At 34.0% G+C, this 21,140-nt stretch overlaps 1 protein-coding gene across 2 annotated transcripts; it reads left to right on the top strand.

Annotated features, from left to right (window-relative positions):
- The first annotated feature begins 834 nt into the window (after positions 1-834).
- LOC137238822 (uncharacterized) lies at positions 835-20,949 on the top strand. 2 transcript variants are annotated; one of them, XM_067763846.1, is made up of 5 exons: positions 835-955; positions 11,131-11,822; positions 13,412-13,569; positions 13,646-13,759; positions 20,502-20,949. In XM_067763846.1, the coding sequence occupies exons 2-5, from the start codon at positions 11,196-11,198 to the stop codon at positions 20,620-20,622; spliced, it is 1,020 nt and encodes a 339-aa protein (XP_067619947.1). In that variant the 5' UTR covers positions 835-955; positions 11,131-11,195; the 3' UTR covers positions 20,623-20,949. The 2 variants fall into 2 exon arrangements, with proteins under 2 accessions (XP_067619947.1, XP_067619948.1); XM_067763847.1 differs by lacking the exon at positions 835-955 and adding an exon at positions 3,024-3,113.
- Positions 20,950-21,140: the final 191 nt, after the last annotated feature.

Raw genomic sequence — 21,140 nt, 5'->3', positions numbered from 1 at the left:
AAATATTATCGAAAAAATATCGATTTGTTATCGCAAAGTTAGACTTACTACACAAGGATTACCGATTTATTGTAGATGAGTTATCGGCGTAACATCGATTTGTGATCGACGAGTAATCGCTTTGTTATCGCAATATTATCGGTGTGTTACAAGCAATATATTAGTTATAAAATTTTTCTTCTTCTGGACATTGAGCTGTGGTATATTTAGAAAGATTGACTTTGAAAAATAATAAGGAGAGCAATTAAAAAATGTGTTGAATTTCACGATTTTCCGTGGAATGCTCGAGTCAGTTTGTCATAACAGGACTGTTGAAATATATTCATGTATGTACGTAAGACGCAACAAAAGCAAAAAGTAGCAAAAGTTGACAAAAGTACGACAAAATAAATACGAGTTGTGACATCGTGAGCAAGAAAATGAGTACAAGTGACAATTTAAGCTAACAATTAAAATAAACAGAAACACTGGGAAGCGTTTACATACGAAATTAACAGTCACACAGTTAGTAGATAGAGGAAAAGGTGAAGGTGCAGAGTTATTTGTATATAATTCAAGTGTTGTCAGAAGCAAAGAAATATTTACAGAAAATGCTGGAGGTGACGAGAGTTGACAAAATATTGCTCCACGTAGGTGGTGAAGACAAGATATAGGGAGAGATGCGCAGCAACAAAGGGGAGTCACACGAAAACATCTCAATTAAATATGTTTGATGTACATTGTACATACCTACATACTCAGTACAAGTCTTATTGATTTTGACTTTTATTATTTATTCAAGAAAACTTCTTGCCTTAGAATAATTTCTTGCTGGTAATTGACATGTAAAAGTTATTCGTTGTCTGAACAAATCAGATGTGCATCAGAGTGTCGTCACTTCAAGAAATTCGCATCATACGGAAAGGAGTTGAAATCAAAACCTGTAGAACAAAATTTGCATAAACATAGCTAGCAGGTAATATTGCGAAATAAGTTTTGTGTAAAAGTGCGATGTTTACGGGTTTCAGTTTCAGCTTGCAGAGAGTGCTTTAAGTTGGATAACATTTTACTTAGTGTTATGAGGAAACTTTTTAAAAGTTGATTGAAATGAGTATTCCTCACTTTCGGCTTGTACAGAATAATATCGTCACCCTCTTGCCAGAAGCATGAAAGCAAATTTTTTTTGATTTGAAATAGGAGCTTTGATGAGCTAATTATTGAATGTACTATATTTTACTATAAAAATTTGTTCAGTTTTTCGAAATTACTTAATTTTAAGTAGACTTTAACTTTTGATTTCCACACATTCATGTTTTAGTAGGCGAGCTAAGATAAAATATTCATATTGGGCGCTTTCACCGAACACAAGTGTTAATCTGTCAATGAGTGATAATATCCTGAAAGCACCGTTGAGTAGTTTTGATCCACTACGGAGCAGTAATTATTGTCACTACACTCGCTCAAGGTTTTTCTTTGGCTATCTGACACTTCTTGACATTGCAAAGCGTTGGTTATTAATAAAAATGTTCCACTTAATATTATTACGAAGTGTGAAAAATAATTTTAGAAGTCCTTTTCCTTAAAATTTAAGGATACTTATTTCATTTGACAGTTGGCTCAACTCTGAAAACCAGATAATATTATGCAGGAATAAAATGACACACTGTGAAGACGACCTATTGTTTAAGTAACATGTTACGTTATGTACATAACATAGAGTCTTCTCTGAAAGCCGTTAAATTGGTTAAGGTATATTTCCCCGGAACCAACCCATTCCGAAGCTTACAATCTAAATAAACTTAAGTACTTGATTCGGTAATAGTACCCTATCATTATAGTTTTGTTTCTGATAAGCTGTGTAAAATAGCTGTTGTTATACATCATTTCAAAATTTATCAACATTATGACTGCATTAAAGGAAACATTTTCTGCTGCGTTGTGATCCATTTTTATAAAGAACGTTTTAATCAATTATTTTTCGTTTGGTATAGAATTTCTAATATCTCGCCTCGGGCCCACCTTACGGAATATTTCCTATTATTTAATGCAACGTCATCGGGTTTTCAAATACGTATGCGGTAATAGATTCGTAGTTCAATTGGACGTATCGGAAAAAATTTTCGCAAGTCCTTGCGACATCTAGCGAAACTTTTTGTCACATTTGTTAAACTCCGTGCCCAGGATTCCAATTATTTATACATTTTCTAATTATATCGATCCGTGCGCCACCTGGAGTAAATTGTTTCTCCCTTTATTTAAAAGTCCCGGCACCGTGAGCTATGTATAAAGTTTAAAGTTTCTGGCTCAATTAAAAGCAATCTTAAATCGATCGCAAGATTCCACATGACCTGTTTTGGTTTTCTAAAGAACTCCAAATATCTCGATCCGATATTTATTCAAAATTTTAAGCCTTCAGCTCATTTCTTTGCCATTTTGTTGCTACTCTCCTTGTAAATACTTTGATGTATATTTAATGTATGTTTTTAAACAAAAATTGTGGGGAATATTTTTCGGCGCGTTTAACCAAACTTGATCACTGACAGTGGATTTATTGCTATGCGTTTTAAACAATACTTCCGCTTGAACGCGCCAAAAAATATTCCAGACCTTTTGGGCTTAAACAAATTAGGGTGTTTGAGTTCATTAGAAATATTTCTTTTTATAAAATCAAGTGTACCGAGTGTACGACACGCACATTTTCGTCATTTTTCAACTTTTTTGCTATAAAAACACTTTAAAAGTCAAATAGCATTGATATAAAGAAGTTATTGGGTAGTATTTCAACCATGTCCATGTGATTTAACTTCAATTCAGGTTTTTTATTAGCGAAAGAAAAACGTGAACTTTTACCCTTGCCATTAGACGGCACAAAAAGATGAATGTCGCATGTTGACGGAAGTTTATTTGATTTCGATTACCCTGAAGTTATACTTACGGTAAATTACTCTCAAATGCCATAGCAAAATAAATTACATGCAAACAAATATAAAACATAACAGTGAAGGTTCAACAGCGTAAGCAAATAGTAAAACGAGAGTGTGTCAAATAAGATTGTGTAGGTGGGTAGTACGAGTATATAAAAAATAAATGAACAACAAAAGCAAAAACTAAATGCCAACATCATCACCTTTACTGTAATGAGCAAATTAATGTGAAAAGTGAAGTGAAAAATTGCGAGAACCGAGTGCAACCAAGTTCAATTATAAGCGTATAAGTCTGTGCGTGTGTGTGTGTGTGCGCAAGAGTTTGTATACGAATAAATTGCTAATTACTGCGTGCGCATTAAAATCAACAAAGAGAATAAAACAACTGCCATGTACAGTTAGTTTTATTTGTATTAAGGCCAAAAACAGCAGCGAGTAAATGAGTGGTGACAACAGAAACAACAACAACAACATATTCTCTATGTATACACGTGTCATATACAATATATACACAAACGAAAAGAAGCGACAAATTGCAGCAATTTATCAAATGTGATGCATTTTTCACACTCAAGTTGCCGCCAACAGCAAATGCAGCACGTTTCACTCGTTGTGGTTGTTGTTATGTTGGTATTTACTATTCTATTGCTAATGTGGTAACAACAGCAACGGAGACTGGAACGGAAACGTCGGCAGTGGTTGTTAGTTGACTGCATTCGCAGCAAAATGGGCCAACACTGACTGACACTAACAAATTTCATTGGGTCACTTGGGGTTGGGTTGATATGCCATGAACTACCTCATTTTCAATATATGCATTTGCTACTTTATATGCTTTGCTGTGTGTGTATGTGTGTACGCATGCACATATATGGCGGCATACGTACATATGTCTTTTTTGTTAAATTTGTATATGGGGTATTCCATTCCATTTCGACCAATTTTGAACCCAACCCCTTTAGAATTGGCTGAAAGTTTTTCTTCTTTTTCTAGCTTACGAGAGACGTTTTTCAGAATTTTTTCAAATTTTTTCATCCAACTCAAAAAAAGTTATGAATTTAAAAAAAAACACCGTTTTTGTTTTCAAAATGCTATAACCTTTTCAAAAATGGACCGTTTGGGATCTTTTTTTTTTAAATTTGTTTTTAAATGTACTTTTCGGAAAAAATACAAAAAATTTTTTAAAGTTTTTTTAAAAATTTTTAAATTTTTCGAGATTTTTCGAATTTCGCAATTTTTTTTCTCATAAAAAACTTCAATCAATTCTGCAATCATCCCCACTAATCCCGGGGTGGGCCGATTATTATTATTATTTTTTATTTATTTGAAAAAAAAAACTTTAAACATTTTTTTGTATTTTCTCCGAAAAGTACATTTAAAAAAAAAGATCCCAAACGGTCAATTTTTGAAAAATTCATAGCATTTTGAAAACAAAAACGGTGTTCAACTCAAAATAAGTTATGAATTTAAAAAAAAATAAACGGTAAATTTTTGAAAAAGTTATAGCATATTGAAATCAAAAACGGTGTTTTTTTTAAAAATTCATAACTTTTTTTGAGTTGGATGAAAAAATTTGAAAAAATTCTGAAAAACGTCTTTCGTAAGCTAGAAAAAGAAGAAAAACTTTCAGCCAATTCTAAAGGGGTTGGGTTCAAAATTGGTCGAAATAGGATGGAATACCGCATATATTTTTCGTTGCGTATTTGTCGCTGCTTCTTAAAACGCTGCTCCCTCCACCTTTTTATGTTGTCGTTGTGTTGCAATTGCCTCCGTAAGTTCCTTCTCCACCACTTTTTGTTGCCGGTGACTAGAATTATGTTGCTCATTATTTTTGCGTGATGTTATTGCGGTTGTTTTTGTTGTTGGAATTGTAGTTAGCCTTGCTCTTGTTCTGTTTTGTTTTTATTTTGAATTTTTTTCTGTTCTCCTCTACCATTGTTACAATTTTGCTGGAATTAGTTTCATTATGTTGCTGCTAAAATGATTAATTAACGTGACTAGAGTGATTTAGATAAGTAGGTAATGTAAGAATAACAAAAAAGCCGGAACATGTAATAATACTACGGTGTAACGTTTTATAGTGCGGCTTTCATTCCCAACTGAATATCTGATAATTTAGAGATGACAAAATTTGTACCCAGGAGGTACAATATGTAGCGTTAGCATATTTTATAGCAGAGGTTACATAAAGTCAACGTTATGATCTTATGGCCACTCCAAATGTCCATCGATTCAAGCTAAGACCATATGAAATGGGCGAAATTTTAAACGGTTACACTCAGAGAAAGCGCCGTTCTAAAATCCAGCACCACCGGACTCAATTCAAGCTTTTCATGTTCTTACTTTTTTGTTCTTGAAAAACGAATGACCTGTTCTCAAAACAGCAACCTTGTTCTTGAACTGACAACCATGTTCTTGAAAAGACAGCGGCTGGTGATAAAATATGAACGAATGTTCTATTAACGAGAACGATGTTCTTAAATTAAGTTCAAGAAAAAAGAAACGGTACAATTCGTGTGCACTACAGTGTTAAATACAACATTTGACACAAGCTGTTAAGCAGTTGCGATTGTGTGGCGCGAGTTCGATAACCGTCAAACTCTGAAGTTTTTTAAAACAATTTTTTTGTATTCTATTTTTTTCACTCTTATTTTTCGTTCAGTTCCATTCACACATGCAGAGGTAATTCTCAAACTTGTTATGAAATGTTTTAAATATATATTCAGATTGCATCATTAAATAAGAAGAATTTTTCGATAAGAGAAATATATGAAAAATGCATATTATGCGTTTTTTCAAACCTTTTGGCTTTTAATAAAAGTTTTTTTGCTATTAATTCTTATGAATAAAAAAAAATTATTTATTAATAAAAAATAAAAAAATAAGTGGGTAATAATTAAAAAATTACCTTCCTCCCACCAATGATCAAGCACAAACCGGTCTTGAATTGAGACCTAAAATGCTTAAATCGACCCCAAATCGTTCTCGAAGCGTGAGAACGAAAAATCTTAAGTCCAGCCCAAGTAGTGGCTGAAATGAGCACAGAAGTTTCACACATCAATACCAAACTGGTCATAAAATACGAACGGTGTGCTTGGAAAAACTGTTCTTAAAACAAGCCCATCGGTCACGAGTTAAGAAAAAACGTACTTAACAGACTTTTGTCAACGAATGTTCTTAATTTTGAACTAGTTTCGTTCGTTTTAGAATGATTTTTTCTCTGAGTATACAATTTTTGAAATGGTAATAAAGTCAGCCTAAATTTCCTCCAGTGGTCATAAATGCTTTCATTTTGTTTCCAACCTCCACGTGCTAAAATGTTAACAATTGCTAAATTTAAATCTACGAGCGTATAATTATGTTTTGCTAAATTCTTCTTCAGTCAGATGAAGAGAGAAGCGCCGTTGCCCAAAAATGATGTTTGAGGGTAAAAGCTGTAAAATTAAGGATAATGGAATTTTCAGAGTTGGAACACACGAATGGGTTGCAAAGAAATAGTTTGCTTTTCCTATATTCTGGTTTCGTTTCAGTGCGCAATGGGATAAAAAACTAGTCCGATATCCGCTGATAAGAGCAACTTTTTCAACTTAAAATTTATTGAAAATTTAAAAGAAAAAATTTCGCGATTTTTGTCCTAAATTTTTGCCTACGGCATGATGCAATAAAACCAGATAAGTGAAGTCAGCAGCACAACATCAAGAATTTAGTAATGCAATGAGCGGAAAAAGCTCAACGCGATATATTATCACATTGGAAAAGGGAAAGCGAAAGGAAAGAGACAAGAAAAAAGATGAATTGGAAAAAGAAAAGAAGAGAAAGTCGGAAAAGTGAGGTAAGAATGGGAAGAAGGAGAGTGAAAGTAAAAGTAAAAATAAGAGTATTGCATTAAGAAAAAGTAAGAATAAGAGAAACCAGAAAAACAAAAATAATATTAGCATAAGGTTAAGAGTAATAGTGTGAGTTTTAATTAGATAAGAGCATGGGTAGGAAGTGTAGAAAAAAGCAGATTAATTGAAGCATAAAAAGGGTAGGGAGATACAGTAAGCCGATTAAGGTTAATTGGAAAAACACAGAAAGGAGGGGAAATAAAAGGATAAGACAGAGGAGAGCAAGTGTTAGCCAAACTATTTAAAATGAAGATACTATAAGGCTAAGACTTCGTTTTTGTAATTAGGTAAACTTATAAACTCTAAGTTTTTGTTACCTCGGCAACTATATAAATTTTTACACCATTCACTTCTTTCTGCTCAATTGGCCTAACTTTATATCGTCAATCCCGAGTTTTCATATTACAAGCCCCCCAAATACTCATTCGAAACTTCATGCCATATTTCCAAAGCCAGTCATCTCATTGGCATCAACGGTTTATTTCCATATTTCTCAGTTTGGATAATGTGATACTCCGAAGATCCAGCCATTTAGTTGAGTTCCGTAAATCTGGTGCAATGAGACGATGCCCGCGGAATCAAAGGCTGTAAAATAGAAGTAATGCCCATGGACCAAAATTTTTTTATGGTATTCAAAAAAATCAATGTTGAGGAAAAATCAAGAAGCAACTTGTCAAGAGCGGCTCCATGTCTGTATTTTTTGACGAAGAGTTTCTTTTTAATTGAAAGGATTTATTTAAATAAGAGTTTGAGGAAAATTAGAAATAAACAGCGCGTTTTTTTATGTACTGCTGGCCTCGCAATGAGAAATTTGCTTAAACACTGATCCGGTAAAGAGTTCTTTGGTATAATATTATCATATTTAATTAAACGTCTCACCCACCTTCAGAGGCTTTTCTGCCTTTGTGCTGGTGTCGCAACCGTCATACTTCGTCATGGCCGTTGACCTTATGCATATAATCAGACAAAGTTATTTTTGATTTTTTTAATTTTTTTTTTGTTTTTTTTGATTATTTTTAATTTTTTTTCTGCTTTGTTGAAAGAAAAATTCTCATTTTTTGCATGCACGGAATAATTTCTACTTGCAAGTACATTTTAGGATGCAATATTAAATCGTAACCGGTATCGAGAATAATAACTAATTAGATACATATTTGATAACATCACTTTTTCTTTTAAAACATCAACTTGTGCAAATTTTATGTTTACTAAAACACATATATATATAACTAATAAAAAATTACATGAAACTACTAAAGCTTACATTTTCTAACTGTACCATTGAGCATGTACATTGGATTGGGACGAAACCTCACTTTTCTGTAATTGTCGTTGTTAATATTAAAAATTACTTAAGATTTTATAGAAAATATCCTAGACGTAATCATAAGGAAATAAAAAGAAATTTTAATCTAATGCACATGGACATATGTTAATAAGTTTATCTGGGCTATAACAATCTTTGGTTAGACAACTAATCATGATGATGAATGACAACTTAGAGGATCGCTCCAGTTGGAAGTGAAGCTATCAACCATCAACCAAACTAGCATTAGTCTTCCACATTGTTTGAGCATATTGTTTTTTCATAAAACAATACGCACTCCCAAATAATACACACTCATCGGAAGCACTTATAGACACGATAATTTTTAGGTGGTTATGTACATACATATGTATGTGTACCCATATGCCTAGATAAGCGCTCACGATATACCGGTACATCCTTCAATGTACTTGTATGTACAAAACAATCAATCCAATCTAAAATAGTAGATCGTTATTATTTTATATAATGAGTGTAGCAAATTATGCACGTGTATATACTTACCGGAGAATATGTTTAGATCAATGCTCATATACCATTCGCCCTATATGGTGCATGTATATATTTGCCTCGATAAGCGGTTACAATTTAATAAACGTATCCTAAAATGTACTTGTATGTAGAAATTATTCCGTGCATGCAACAAAAAAGAATTTTTCTTTCAACAAAGCGGAAAAATAATCAAAAGTAATCAAAAAAAAAGAAAAATTAAAAATAATCAAAAGTAGTCAAAAAGGCCTTTTTTGATTACTTTTGATTATTTTTGATTTTTTTTAATAATCGTAAAAAATCATGATTTTTTTTGGATTATTTTTTTAATTAATTGAAAAGTAACCATTAAAAATAGAAAATAATGGCAAGTAATCATTAAATGGCGTTTAAAGAAAATAATCAATGGAACGGCTAATCATTACCATTAGTAATCTTTATTTAACTGGTTAGGTCAAAGGTAACGTCACTGGAAGTGGTAAAGCTTCTGACTGGACTCTGTTTAATGTATTTTTTCGTCCAATTTTATCTTTTAAAGAAGTTGACAACCGCCGTGGTGTGGGGGTAGCGTGGTCCGCCTACCACATTGAAAAATTAACAAAACAACAAATTAGAAAAAGGATTTTCTAAGCTGGGTCGCCCCTCGACAGTGATTTCGCAATCACTTCTAGTGTATTTCTGCTATGAAAAGCTTCTCAGTGAAAATGTATCTGCCTTAGAGATGCTCTTCGGAGTCGGCATAAAACATGTAATTCCCGTCCCGTCAATTTGTAGGAAAAATTAAAAGGAGCACGACGCAAATTGGAAGAGAAGCTCTGCCAAATTATTATAGTCGTGAAGACTTCTCTACACAAATTTTTACTTAGCCAAATCCCATACTTAAAAACCACACAGGCTCGATTTTCAAAGAGTCGAAAAAATTATCTATAAAAGATATACACACCCTAATGCACGCATAAATAGTAGATATTGCAGGAATCTTATAAGTATATTGAAGTTTGTAGTACTCGCACCACAGCAATTCTGCTAACATTTATTGGATGCAGTAATTAATTTTCAAACTCGTTGGTATGTCTTAATTTCTCCAAAATATATTTTATTAATATTTTTATTTTTTAAATATACCAAAAACGAAGAGCTAAACGCATAATTCCGGTCACAGTAATTGAATATTGCAACTTCCTAAGGGGCGAAATATCAATTTGAAAGTAGCTACTCATTAAAGTTTGGATGTGATTCGGTTGTTTTTGAACTTTTTTTTTAAAAGATAAAACTATTTCAAGTCAAATTTCAATGAATTTAGTATTATTCCACACATCTTTTTGGCAATGGTTGCAGCCTCTCATGCCCACGTGTATTTTTATATATTTTAATGTGTGGTTTGGATGAAAAGTACTCTTAACTAGGAAGTAGTTTTAACTGACGAAGTTTTGTGAGGCTGTCCACAGGTTTAAAGTAGTTAAAAATAAAATGAGGCATTAAATGAAAGGTATTTAAATAAGTTTCCCGATTAAAATTATTTTTGTATAGAGTTGCCACCTGAACTTAATTGTTTTATTTGTAAGTCGTGGAGATAGAGAGAGCTCGAGGAAAAATTGAAAATATCTTCATTATTTGTTATGGGTTCATCTCACTGAATTTCTAAATAAGTAAACCCTGTGTACAAAGATTCGTCACTAATAATTGTGGTACAATTTCACACTTCAATGTAATTTGCAGTAGTTCACATACAACGAGCCAAAATCAAATTTATCGACTGGGAATTGTTTTACGGCCTCTTTATTTACACGACGAATGTGCAACAGTTGTATTGGAGGGTTTTACACTTTTTTGGATTGGTGATTCCTAAACATCAGGTCATCTAGTTATCTTTTATCATTCGGCCGCCTTTGTTCCATTTCTGCTTACGTGCGTGTGTAGTTTATGTTATCATGTGATATATCTTTCGCTGTTGTTTACTAGTCGAGGGAAAAAGTATTGTTGTATAGGAATGTGCTTGGTAATATTATCTATACTAAGTTATACTTTATATAAAGACATGAAATGAAAGGAATTATTAAGTCAAATGCGGTGTAGATAGTACAAATCTATAGCGAAAACGGCCACATAACAAAAGGGCCAGAAGAAGCGCTCCAGATATCGAACGGGTAGTGAGTCCTCAAAATGATTGCTTGTAATAATTGTGAATTACTTAGTTCATGTCTAAAATTTGTTGTAATCGGCAATTAGTCCCCATAAAAAACCGATAGCAGCATGAAACGTAATATTGGTGAATAACCGACGTGACTATCTCTGAAAATATTTTATTATACTTTCCTCTGGTAGAACCTTATTTTAAAAACATTTTCGGGACTCCGGATTTAAACATTTAAGAACTTCTGTAGAGAAGTTTTTTCGAAGCTTTTACTCCACCGGGCGATGTATTGAATCCTTACTAGTCCACTTTGTGAACTCAATTTTTAGGTTGGAGTATACCTACCTATATAACCTATAATATCCGTCTAACATCTTTCGTTTCCTTTAGCGAAGAAAAACTTAAATTACGACCAATGAAATAATTTTAAATTCATAAATATTAACACACCTATAATGAGACTGCTTTTGGCGGCAGCATCAGTTTTCATTGTGGCGACAGCTGGTGCAGGCAGCAATTACACAGTCGTTAATACTTTGCCAGATATCAGCAACCACAAAAGCAATGAATCGCTTAATAATAACATCGCACTTGGCAATAATCATTTTATACCCACAACAACAACAACAACACATGCCATTTTGATCAATGATGATTATAGAATTAGCTATGGAATTGAAGACACAACGCATAATAACAACAATAATAATAATAGTCAAAGTAATAAAAACAGCAATGGGAGGGAAGGTGGGCAACTAAGCACTAACAGTTTTCTAGAGCACTCGGAATGTAACGAAAACCATAAAAGTGTTACCTTTGGAGAAAGCACGGATAACGAAAGAGTGGGCGAGATTTTTACAAGCAGTAACAACAGCAGTCATAGCAATGAAAGTAATAATTCTTCCTCCGCATCCCCTGCAACTGCGGTGAAAAAGCAATTTAAAACTTTGCAACGTCATCAAAGGGCAATTGCAGCTATGACCGAGCAGAAAGGATTGTTAGGGCGACAGTTGGATGATGGTGAACATATTTTGCGACGTGGCAAACGATATTTGCAATTTGCCAAAGGTTCACGTGTCTCGGTAAGTACATAAATTTACTGCACTTATGGTGTATTGATGGCTCTATGATTACTCTGTAATCGGTTTTACATATAAATGATTATTTAAGAGATGGGTATTATAAAACATTAATTTTACAAAATAACTTATCTTGACCAATATGGTAGAGCTCCCAGGTTTGCTTGCTAAGAGAAAACATCAAAAACATTAGTGTTATGAGTTTTAATAAACAGTGCGTGTTGAGGCTGCACTACGAACGCATCTTATCTGCCGCAGATGTTTGAATTATCCACCAAATCATTCTACCCATAAAAATGTTTAAAGCCCGATAAATCCTTCCGGCGGAAATACATATTCCATGTAACATTTTTTGTCCATTTCTGATGGAAATCTATAAATCATGTTCAACATTAACATTTCGCTAAGATGGACATTGTAGGTTACGATTTTTAAATTTTGATTTGCCTGTGCTTGCAATTGATGAACTTTAGTCCATATAGTACATTTTTGGCGATATTTTTGTTGGTTCGCGAAAAATCCTTCCGCACACACTATCATTTCATTTACAATATAAAAAAAAAATCCCGTATTTACATACGTAAATATTCATACAGCGGGAACAGCGTTAGATGACCGCCTACACACATCAATCATCATACAATGCTGATATGGTTGACAAAACACTTCGCTTAAATTCTTTCTCTTTACACCCACGCTTCGGCATATCCAAGGCAAATTCGGTACCAGGTGTTGTTATCCCAACAGCTGATTGCTTTCTCTTGATTATTTTCCATACAACGCCTTGTACTACAACATATCAGTCAATCGGAATCAATGAACATTTTCTTTTGAGTTGACATTCGTTTGCACGGCGAAATGTTTGAATTCGACAATGTAGGTAGCAGTATTTCCTCAGAGGATATTTCACTTTCCTTAAGTAGACGCCCGTGGTGCCATTATAGCGTCCTTCAGGAAGAATTACGAGCAAATCTTAGGAATATGATATCTGTGGGAATTTGCTCTGACAGATCAAAGCCCTACAGGAAAAAAAAATTGCATCGAATGAATCAATAGACTGTGCACGATCGCGAAACAAACTGGCATCTAGTTGTCTCACCGCTATGATATGAGTCGTAGAACATAGTGGTGTATTAGAGAATTGTGTTACAGACGTATTAGCTAGAACAACTACTGAAGATATCGAGTTAATTCATCTGAGTGACATTGATCTAGCTATATTAGAATTCAACTCTCTGTTTTTGCAAGGAACCATAATACCAGACGCACATTGAAGGGTCTAGGTAAACTTATCTCGGCATAAATGAGCATCATATTATGTCTATCTTTGGATCTACTAATTTGGATTTTACTTGGCCGAGTACCTGCACTTTTTTTAACTGTCTAGTGGAGCTTGGTTCGCCGGGAAATCGCATCCAATGGTGGAGCAACCACTATAACTTATCTTTCTCGCCTTAGACATTCAATGATCCGATCTTGAGAATTGGTGCAGATTATTCACATCCATAATACACAAAGTGTAGTTCCCCAACTTTGCCTTTAAACTCGTTTCCTTCATTTAACATATTTTTCTGTATTTTTATTCTCGTAAGTGGCGTACCACAGGCAAAAATAACATTTTGAGAGTGAATACACTGTGGGCCTATGGTTATGGATTTCGTGCAAATTTCCCATTTCCCGGACCTGAAGAATCGCGCCGTCCATTTTTTAAACGCGATGTGCTACATTCGCTGGCAGATATTTTGGATGGGTAAAATTGTATTTAAAACAAATAGTTTGTTAATATGTGCTCTGATATGTAATATTCTTATCTGACACTTTTTCAGACATGGACTCGACGGACGTGCATGCATTTTAAAATCATATTGTACTGCTGTTCTGGATGTGGACTCAAGTATTAGTGGTGGCATGCTTTTCAAAATGTTAAAACTCATTTTTACGTAAGTGGGTGGGAAAAACTGCACATCTGTGATCCTGAAAACAACCTCAAAATCTGGAGTCCGAGGACAAGATCCCCTTTCCTTATATGCCAATGCATACTCTGGCCTATAAGTTTGATTTTGTTTTTATTCTACTCAGACTAAAGTTGTCTTAATTTCTTGTGTAAACAACTTTGTTGTTATTAAAAGCATAAGTCAAAGGCTATCGAACATTCCAACGATAATAACTATGACTCCCTTTCTTATTTATGGTAAGGGTATGATAAAGGTATTAGATATTCTGTCCCAAGATGCACTTTTTGGTTACACTGTGTCACCTTAATAGTTGCGGCGTCACATTGTTTACTCTGTTAGCGCTTGTTTTCGAAAAACCCCAATGCTTTACATTTTCAAATTTATATTTTTTATGTGGTGCTGCAAATTGCGATGATTATTTCGTTGATGATAGTACTTACTATTTCGTTTTCAATTTGCACGCGAACAGTCCCCACTTTTCCGTCTTTTTAAGCAAGGCACATGCTATATGTCGGTAGCCAAGTCGTTGTTATAGTTTCTACAGAAACAATAGTTTTTAAGTGTAGCAAGCTACATAAAGTTTAAATTCATCTAATCTTATGTTATTTGTATTACAAATGTTGATATAGCAACTTCTTCATTCGGAGAGGGAAACAGTTATTTTAAATCATAATGTTTGTGATTCACTCATGCAAAATCGACTGGTCTGAGAACATTTTTTTGATGTTTATTTGTTTAAAGGTGTGTTCAGATTATACTTGTGTTTAAGAATTCATGAGCTTAACACCGGCTTATAATAATTGAATTTCAATTATTATGTTTTCTAAGAGAAACTGAAAAGAAAGAAACATTTACTGGCATATTGCGCATATACCAGCAGGATGGCCTAGTGGTTAAGGCAACTGCAGTTTAACCGTGTGATTCGCGGTTCGAATTTCGGTGAAACCTTTGATAACATTACAAAATTGCCTGATGATGATTACGTTGGCGGTTTTCGAAATGGTTCCATCGCAATATCCCAGTAAATGTTTCTTTCTTTTCAGTTTCTCTTAGAAAAACATAATAATTGAAATTCAATTATTATAAGCCGGTGTTAAGCTCATGAATTCTTAAAGATAAGCATATTTTTGATTGTTATAATTCTGAGCCATTTTTAAATATACCAAAAAAAAAAAATTGGTATCTAGGCCAAATAGATCGAGGGCTAAATAATTTTGAAAAAGTCGAGTAGAGGCTCAGTCAAGTTTTATTTCTATTACTTTTGGGACCATTATAATGAAAGCAATCGATTATGGTGCAATACCTTTACTTTCACATTCAATAATTAATTTTTATGATATGATTTTGGCTTGGTTATACAAAATTTATTTTACACAGCTCCTATATGCAAAAATGCATATATACTTTATTGCTTATATATAAGGCCTACGTGCAAATGCATTTGTAAGCATAAGCACAGGTAAGACTGCTGGATGTACTGTGGGAATACGTTAAAATTAATATGAAGTGTCAAATGGAATGTTTGTGACCAAAAAGTTTTATGAACTTTGGTTTGAATACGAGCCAGTACGCACAAATACATTGACTACCATGCCGGAACTGTATCCGAAGAATTTGTGGGATCACTTTATGATAGTTACAGCATTGTTTTCGGTATGTTTTCGTGACAGTCCGCTTAGGCAAAACGTTTGGACTATTTTCGGATCATTTCGAGAGTATTTCTATAGCACTTCAGGAAAAACTCGAGCTAATGAAAGAATTTTCCCATCATTTGGGTGCTTTTACTGCATTATTTCGGTTTCGTTTTCCAGTTCATTTCAGGCCAACTCCAGAGTAAATGCCATGGTAATTTCAGGGTCGTTTCGAAATTATTTCCGAGGTTGTTACGGGTTCAATTTGCGTATAAATTCGGTACAATTTTGAGATCATTTCGGGACTATCTGCGGAACAATAAGGGGATTTTTTATATAATTATTTGGTGCTATTTGCACATCCTTGCGTTATTATCTCGCAGCTAATTGGACAGTGTGTCAAGGATAATATGAAAACTTGGTTATCTTGTCCTCCCACTAAGTCCAAAGTTTTCTTTTGGAAAAATATTTTCAGCAATATTTCATAGCCTTTTCCACGGCCAGCTGGTTGTAAAGCCATGTGAAAAATATATCACCTGTGTGCCTCTGGGTGGAAAATTTGTTGTTTTTACACAACCCCTTGAATCAATTTGATATTTTAGTGGCCTCTTAGAATAGGCATACCTGTCGGGGGTATATTCTAAGCCCCCTAACATGCCAACCTAATATAAACGTACGCAAGTAATTTTCTGTCAAAAATGTCTCATGCACATACAACTTGTATGAGAGCAACCCAAATTCAATTTGCTGCGTGAAAACCTAACTCGATTTCCAATTTTTGTTCTGCGTGACATTTAGATTTGACGTTTGCACACATGCTTTACATTGTCGCAACGCATGCTTATTTGGGTTAGGGCAAAAAACGCCGGTTGTTTGCGTGCGCTAAAAAAACGCAGTGCGGTTTTATTAGGTTGGCATGTAACCCACTGGCACGTTTTTCGGTAAAGGATGATAGATAGATACTTCTTTATTTCAAAATATTTAACATAAGTATCATGCCTTAAATCTAAACAAAATTGGTTGGATTTTCTTAAAAATATATTTTGAATAATAAAGAATACAGCAATGACTTGTTAGTCGTCTGTCGCAGTTGTTGGATTTATATAAATTTGGCTTCTAGCTTAAATTTATTCACAATTTCAAAATGAAAACACAAATTCAAATTAAGCGCTTATGTTTTATATTCAAATTAAAAATTTTTAAATTCTGTTATTATTCGTTTTCTATATTTCAGAGCACCAGTAATATAGTTAATCAATTTTTTCTAATCAGGATCGTTTTCCCCATTAAGCACACTGATTACTCCCTCATCCTCTAAATATTCTCTTTCAAAACAAACTCGTCTAAAAGGCCTTAATATAGGACATTCGCCTAAGAAATGGTGTATGTTTTCCGTTTCATTGAGGTTGCACAGTGTGCACTCTCTATTGTACCTGCCCTCTAAATAAATTAAGTCGCATCTCGCCTTGAAAATCCACATTATGTTCGCACGACTGAAACTTTCTTTAAAATACTGCGTCCCTAAATTATGGTCCAGGTATTTATAAATTCGATTTTCACTACTCAGTGATTTTCGCCACATTCTCACTCTGTGTTCAGCTTTTAAGTGCGATAATAATAAGAAATTATTCTTTTTCCAGCTTGCCTTGTCGTCTCTTCATTCCAAACTAGCATTCCTGTTTTCCAGATGCTGTGTAAATACCATTTTTGGTGTGAGCGTTGCTCCTAAATATGTATATTCAGATACTATTTTGAGTTCTTCCCCTTTGTATATCCACCTTTCCCTGTTAGATAGCCTACCTCCTTTCCTAAACACCATAACTGCTGATTTGGCTAAATTTACCTCTAAATTCCAACTTTCGCAATATGTTCCAAGGTTACGAATCATTTTCTGTACCGTTTGTGAATCATCGGACAAAATTACTATATCATCTGCATACAGCAGCAACCTTATGTTCAGTTCTTCTATTTGCAAACCACCCCCTAAATACTCATGCAAGTCATTTATATATAATGCAAATCTAGGTGGGGAGAGTAAACAGCCTTGTTTGACACCAGAAGTTGTGTTAAAGCTATGGGACACTTCGCTTCCGTTCCAGACTACCAAATTTGCGGTCTCATAAACCTGCTCAATAAAATATAAGAATGTGCTTGAAACACCTATGCTTCTTAATTTGTAAATAAGTAATTTTCTAGAGATTTTATCGAACGCCGCCTTAAGATCTATGAACACAGCGAATACTTTCTTTTTTCATTACATTTTAACTTTAAGATGGAGGCTAAATTGTAAAGGTTGTCGGCTGTGGACTAGTTTTTACGAAATCCTGCTTGATACTCAGATATAATATTATTGTCTTCAACCCAACACGACAGCCTTTCATTGAGCACACCCATCATTATTTTTGCATCTGTATTCATAAACGCCACTCCCCTATAATTGGCCGCAGCCGAGCTGACTCCCTTCTTGTATATTGGAAATATTATACTCGCTGCAATGTTTAAAACTGCCCTTCCTGAGTCATACATCTTATTGTATACCTTCGTAAGTTGCTCTAAAAATTCAGTATTTGCATTTTTATAAAATTTATATGGGATTCGATAAAGGCGTCAATATATAAATTCCTGGGAATATGTGGGTTTAATACATTTTTTTCTGTATAGAGATTGATTTAAAATTGGATAAACTCTCTTACTTTACCCGAGTCCAGTGAGTTTGGAGATAGCTTTACGGTCCGTGTTTTAATTAAAGAGCTACCCAGCTCTTTCGCCAGCCATCGGCACATTTACATAATCAACCTCATTTACATTACTGTATCAATTTGAAATTAATCGATTTTATTCCCAAATATGTTGCAATAAATTACCGGAATTAATACAAGAGATTTCGCAATGACTTTTAATTAATCCACTTGCATTATATAATTAAGTATATACTTGAAGTTCGAAAAGCAAACTAATCGAAATTGAAACTAGAAAACGGTATTAAACCCAAATCCATTAGCATATCATTAAAAATCAAAGTCACTTAGCACTTAAGATTTAGAATGACAAATTTAGTTTAGAAAATGTGAAAATGAAATTCGTAATTCCAATATTCACAATTCTCGAAACAAAGCGAGTGGAAATGAGGAGCACATTGCCAAACTTAGTTGGTGGTGTAAACTATGTAGCATGTCCACAATCACCACTGCGACTTCAGTCAGCAAGAACTTAAATAAATATATATCTACAATTGATATAGTTACACTTACATTTGCTAAAGCTTTCACGTACTTCATATTCCCCCTGCAATGGACATTTTTGCGCGGGCTCGTTGGTATCGTAAAACGTGGAAATACATAAAATGAATTTTTGTGCAACGCTTTATTTTCAATTTAAACCAATTTATTTTAATTTAATGACAGCGCAACAGGGCAAGGAAAAAAAAACAGCGTTAAGTATTAAGTGATAAGTGTACGAAAGCCCTTACTACGCGCGTGAAGCGTAGGCAAGGAGGAACGAAAGAGGTCTTTAAATTTCGACAGTTAGTCAACCTAGCGCACAACACAATTCAAAGTGAAATGGCAACGAGCGATAAACAACTCTTCACTTGCCGGCCGCGGTCGCATGACTTTTGGCTATGCAATAAAAATTATACTCAAAGTGAATGGTCACTCTGCAAACAAGCGACTATGTTGGTTTCCTTCGATATCTGAGGATATAAACGAATCTGTACCGAGCTCTTGTGCATTAAAAGTATTTATTTCAAGGTTTAACGTAATTTTTTTTGTTAAATTTTTTGTTTGCTTCTTTGTAGTATGAATTTTAAAATGCTCCAATTAGCCAACGACCACATCAACTCATTAAAGACGTAACCGAAGCGTACAATTGTAAGTGAAAATTTTGCAAATTTGCTTTAATGTTTCAATAAAGTTGCCTACTGCTAGAAAAGAGTGACGGATGGCTCGTAGTTGTCATGATTGAACAAAACTTTAGACTTCTTTTCAGTATAAAAAATTTGATTTCTTTTCATCGCCCTTCATGATCGCCTACGTTGAGGTCGCAATATCAATTTAGACAAGCATATTGTAACAGTCAAAACACGCATGTACCTGCATATGGCGTTGAATGCTTTAGCAACCGTAAGTTATTTTGGATACAGAGAAGTAACATAGAAATAGATGCATATTTTGGAAATATGACCTTTGTGTACACCAGCCGTTCAGATTAAAGCGCGCTTGGAAGATCGCGCCCCTTCAGGAAGGCGGGATGTTGCATACTACCCTAGTACTGGTACAGCGCTCAAAAGAAGTGAGTGTTATTGCGACGAGAAGAAAAAGGAAAGAAAAAGAAGTTGAGACCAAAAGGAATTAGTGGAAGTTTTCGTTCTACGAAACGAATGAGAACATGGAGTATATGATCTACATCTATTGGAAAGATTATCTGTCGTCCCTTGAAAGGTTTGGTTTCGAGACAAACCGGTTTCGGTGATGTGCCGACTTATGTGCATTTTTTCGTTCTCCGATGTGATCGACAATGTGGAATAGATGATGTATGTTGAAACCATTTCCACTATCCTTTGTCATATTTGATCTAGGAACAAAATGGTTTCGCCGTTGTGCCATCTTCAGTGGCATTTTTCATTTTCCGATGCGAACGCAATTATAGAATAAATGGTGGTTATACAACGATTTCCTATAAGCCTTTGACAAATTTGATTTAGAGAAAAACTGGTTTTAGCTTGTGTCATCTTCAGTGCCCTATGTCGTTCTTCGAAACTAACGATATGAAGTAGATTGAGTTTAATCAGTGCGGCCATGCAACCACTATCGACTTGGATATTCCATACATTAAAATAATGTCAGCCGCAGGGTTAAACGCCGAATTTTACTTGGAAACAGTTCTTACCTTTGATTGAATACCTGAATGAGAAGTAAAATTCTTGTGGTATATGGATCTGTTAACATTGACACCAAAAATGGTGTTTCTCACTTGACCCCTGTATAATAAGCGAATAATGTAAAATATTGATTTTATTTTATAATAAACAAACCCTTAATTACTTATCTCTGAGCATTCAACTAATTTTATAAATTTATTTTTCATTTTAATTACAGATTGCATGAAAACGAAAAGCGTCATTTTCCCTACCTTCGTTTGGATAATTGTAGACAAATTTTGCACAGCCATTGTCCATTAGGTTTTGACAGCATTTCACCACACACCGATGATGTTTGATAAAAAAAATGCAATCGAAATTGTGCGCGCTGTGTAAATAAATAAATTTTCGTTTATTTGTAAACATTTGTACAATAAATTATGTATGAAATTGGTTGAATTCTATTCAATATTTTTAATCAAAACCAATGTAATAAGTCAATAGGAAAATTTGTCTTGAGTACATATTTTCAAACAAATAAACACTAGGGTGAACCAAAATATTAATATTTAATCCAGTTGTAATACTTGGCAGTTTTACCACTAAAACAAATGTGCATCAGTTTTGCCTGCACCGTTGCTGCTTAATTATTTCATAGACACACGTGTACCTGATAGTTCCATGCAGCGACTTAGGTCAAATTTTGAACTGTTTTTTAAACGCACTTAATATTAATTTTGCTGATACAAAATCAATTAAAAAAAGAAACAATTGTTTTGAATATAAAATTTTGATTTTAAGTTAGTAAAAGATCTGAAATGACAGACAAATATTTATTTCGCATTTTGTTTTATACTTGTTCGTAATTGTTTGGGTT

The sequence above is a fragment of the Eurosta solidaginis genome, chromosome 1 (genome assembly GCF_040869045.1).
Source record: "Eurosta solidaginis isolate ZX-2024a chromosome 1, ASM4086904v1, whole genome shotgun sequence".
NCBI classification, from domain to species: Eukaryota; Metazoa; Arthropoda; class Insecta; order Diptera; family Tephritidae; genus Eurosta; species Eurosta solidaginis.
This window is presented reverse-complemented; position numbering and strand designations above follow the sequence as displayed.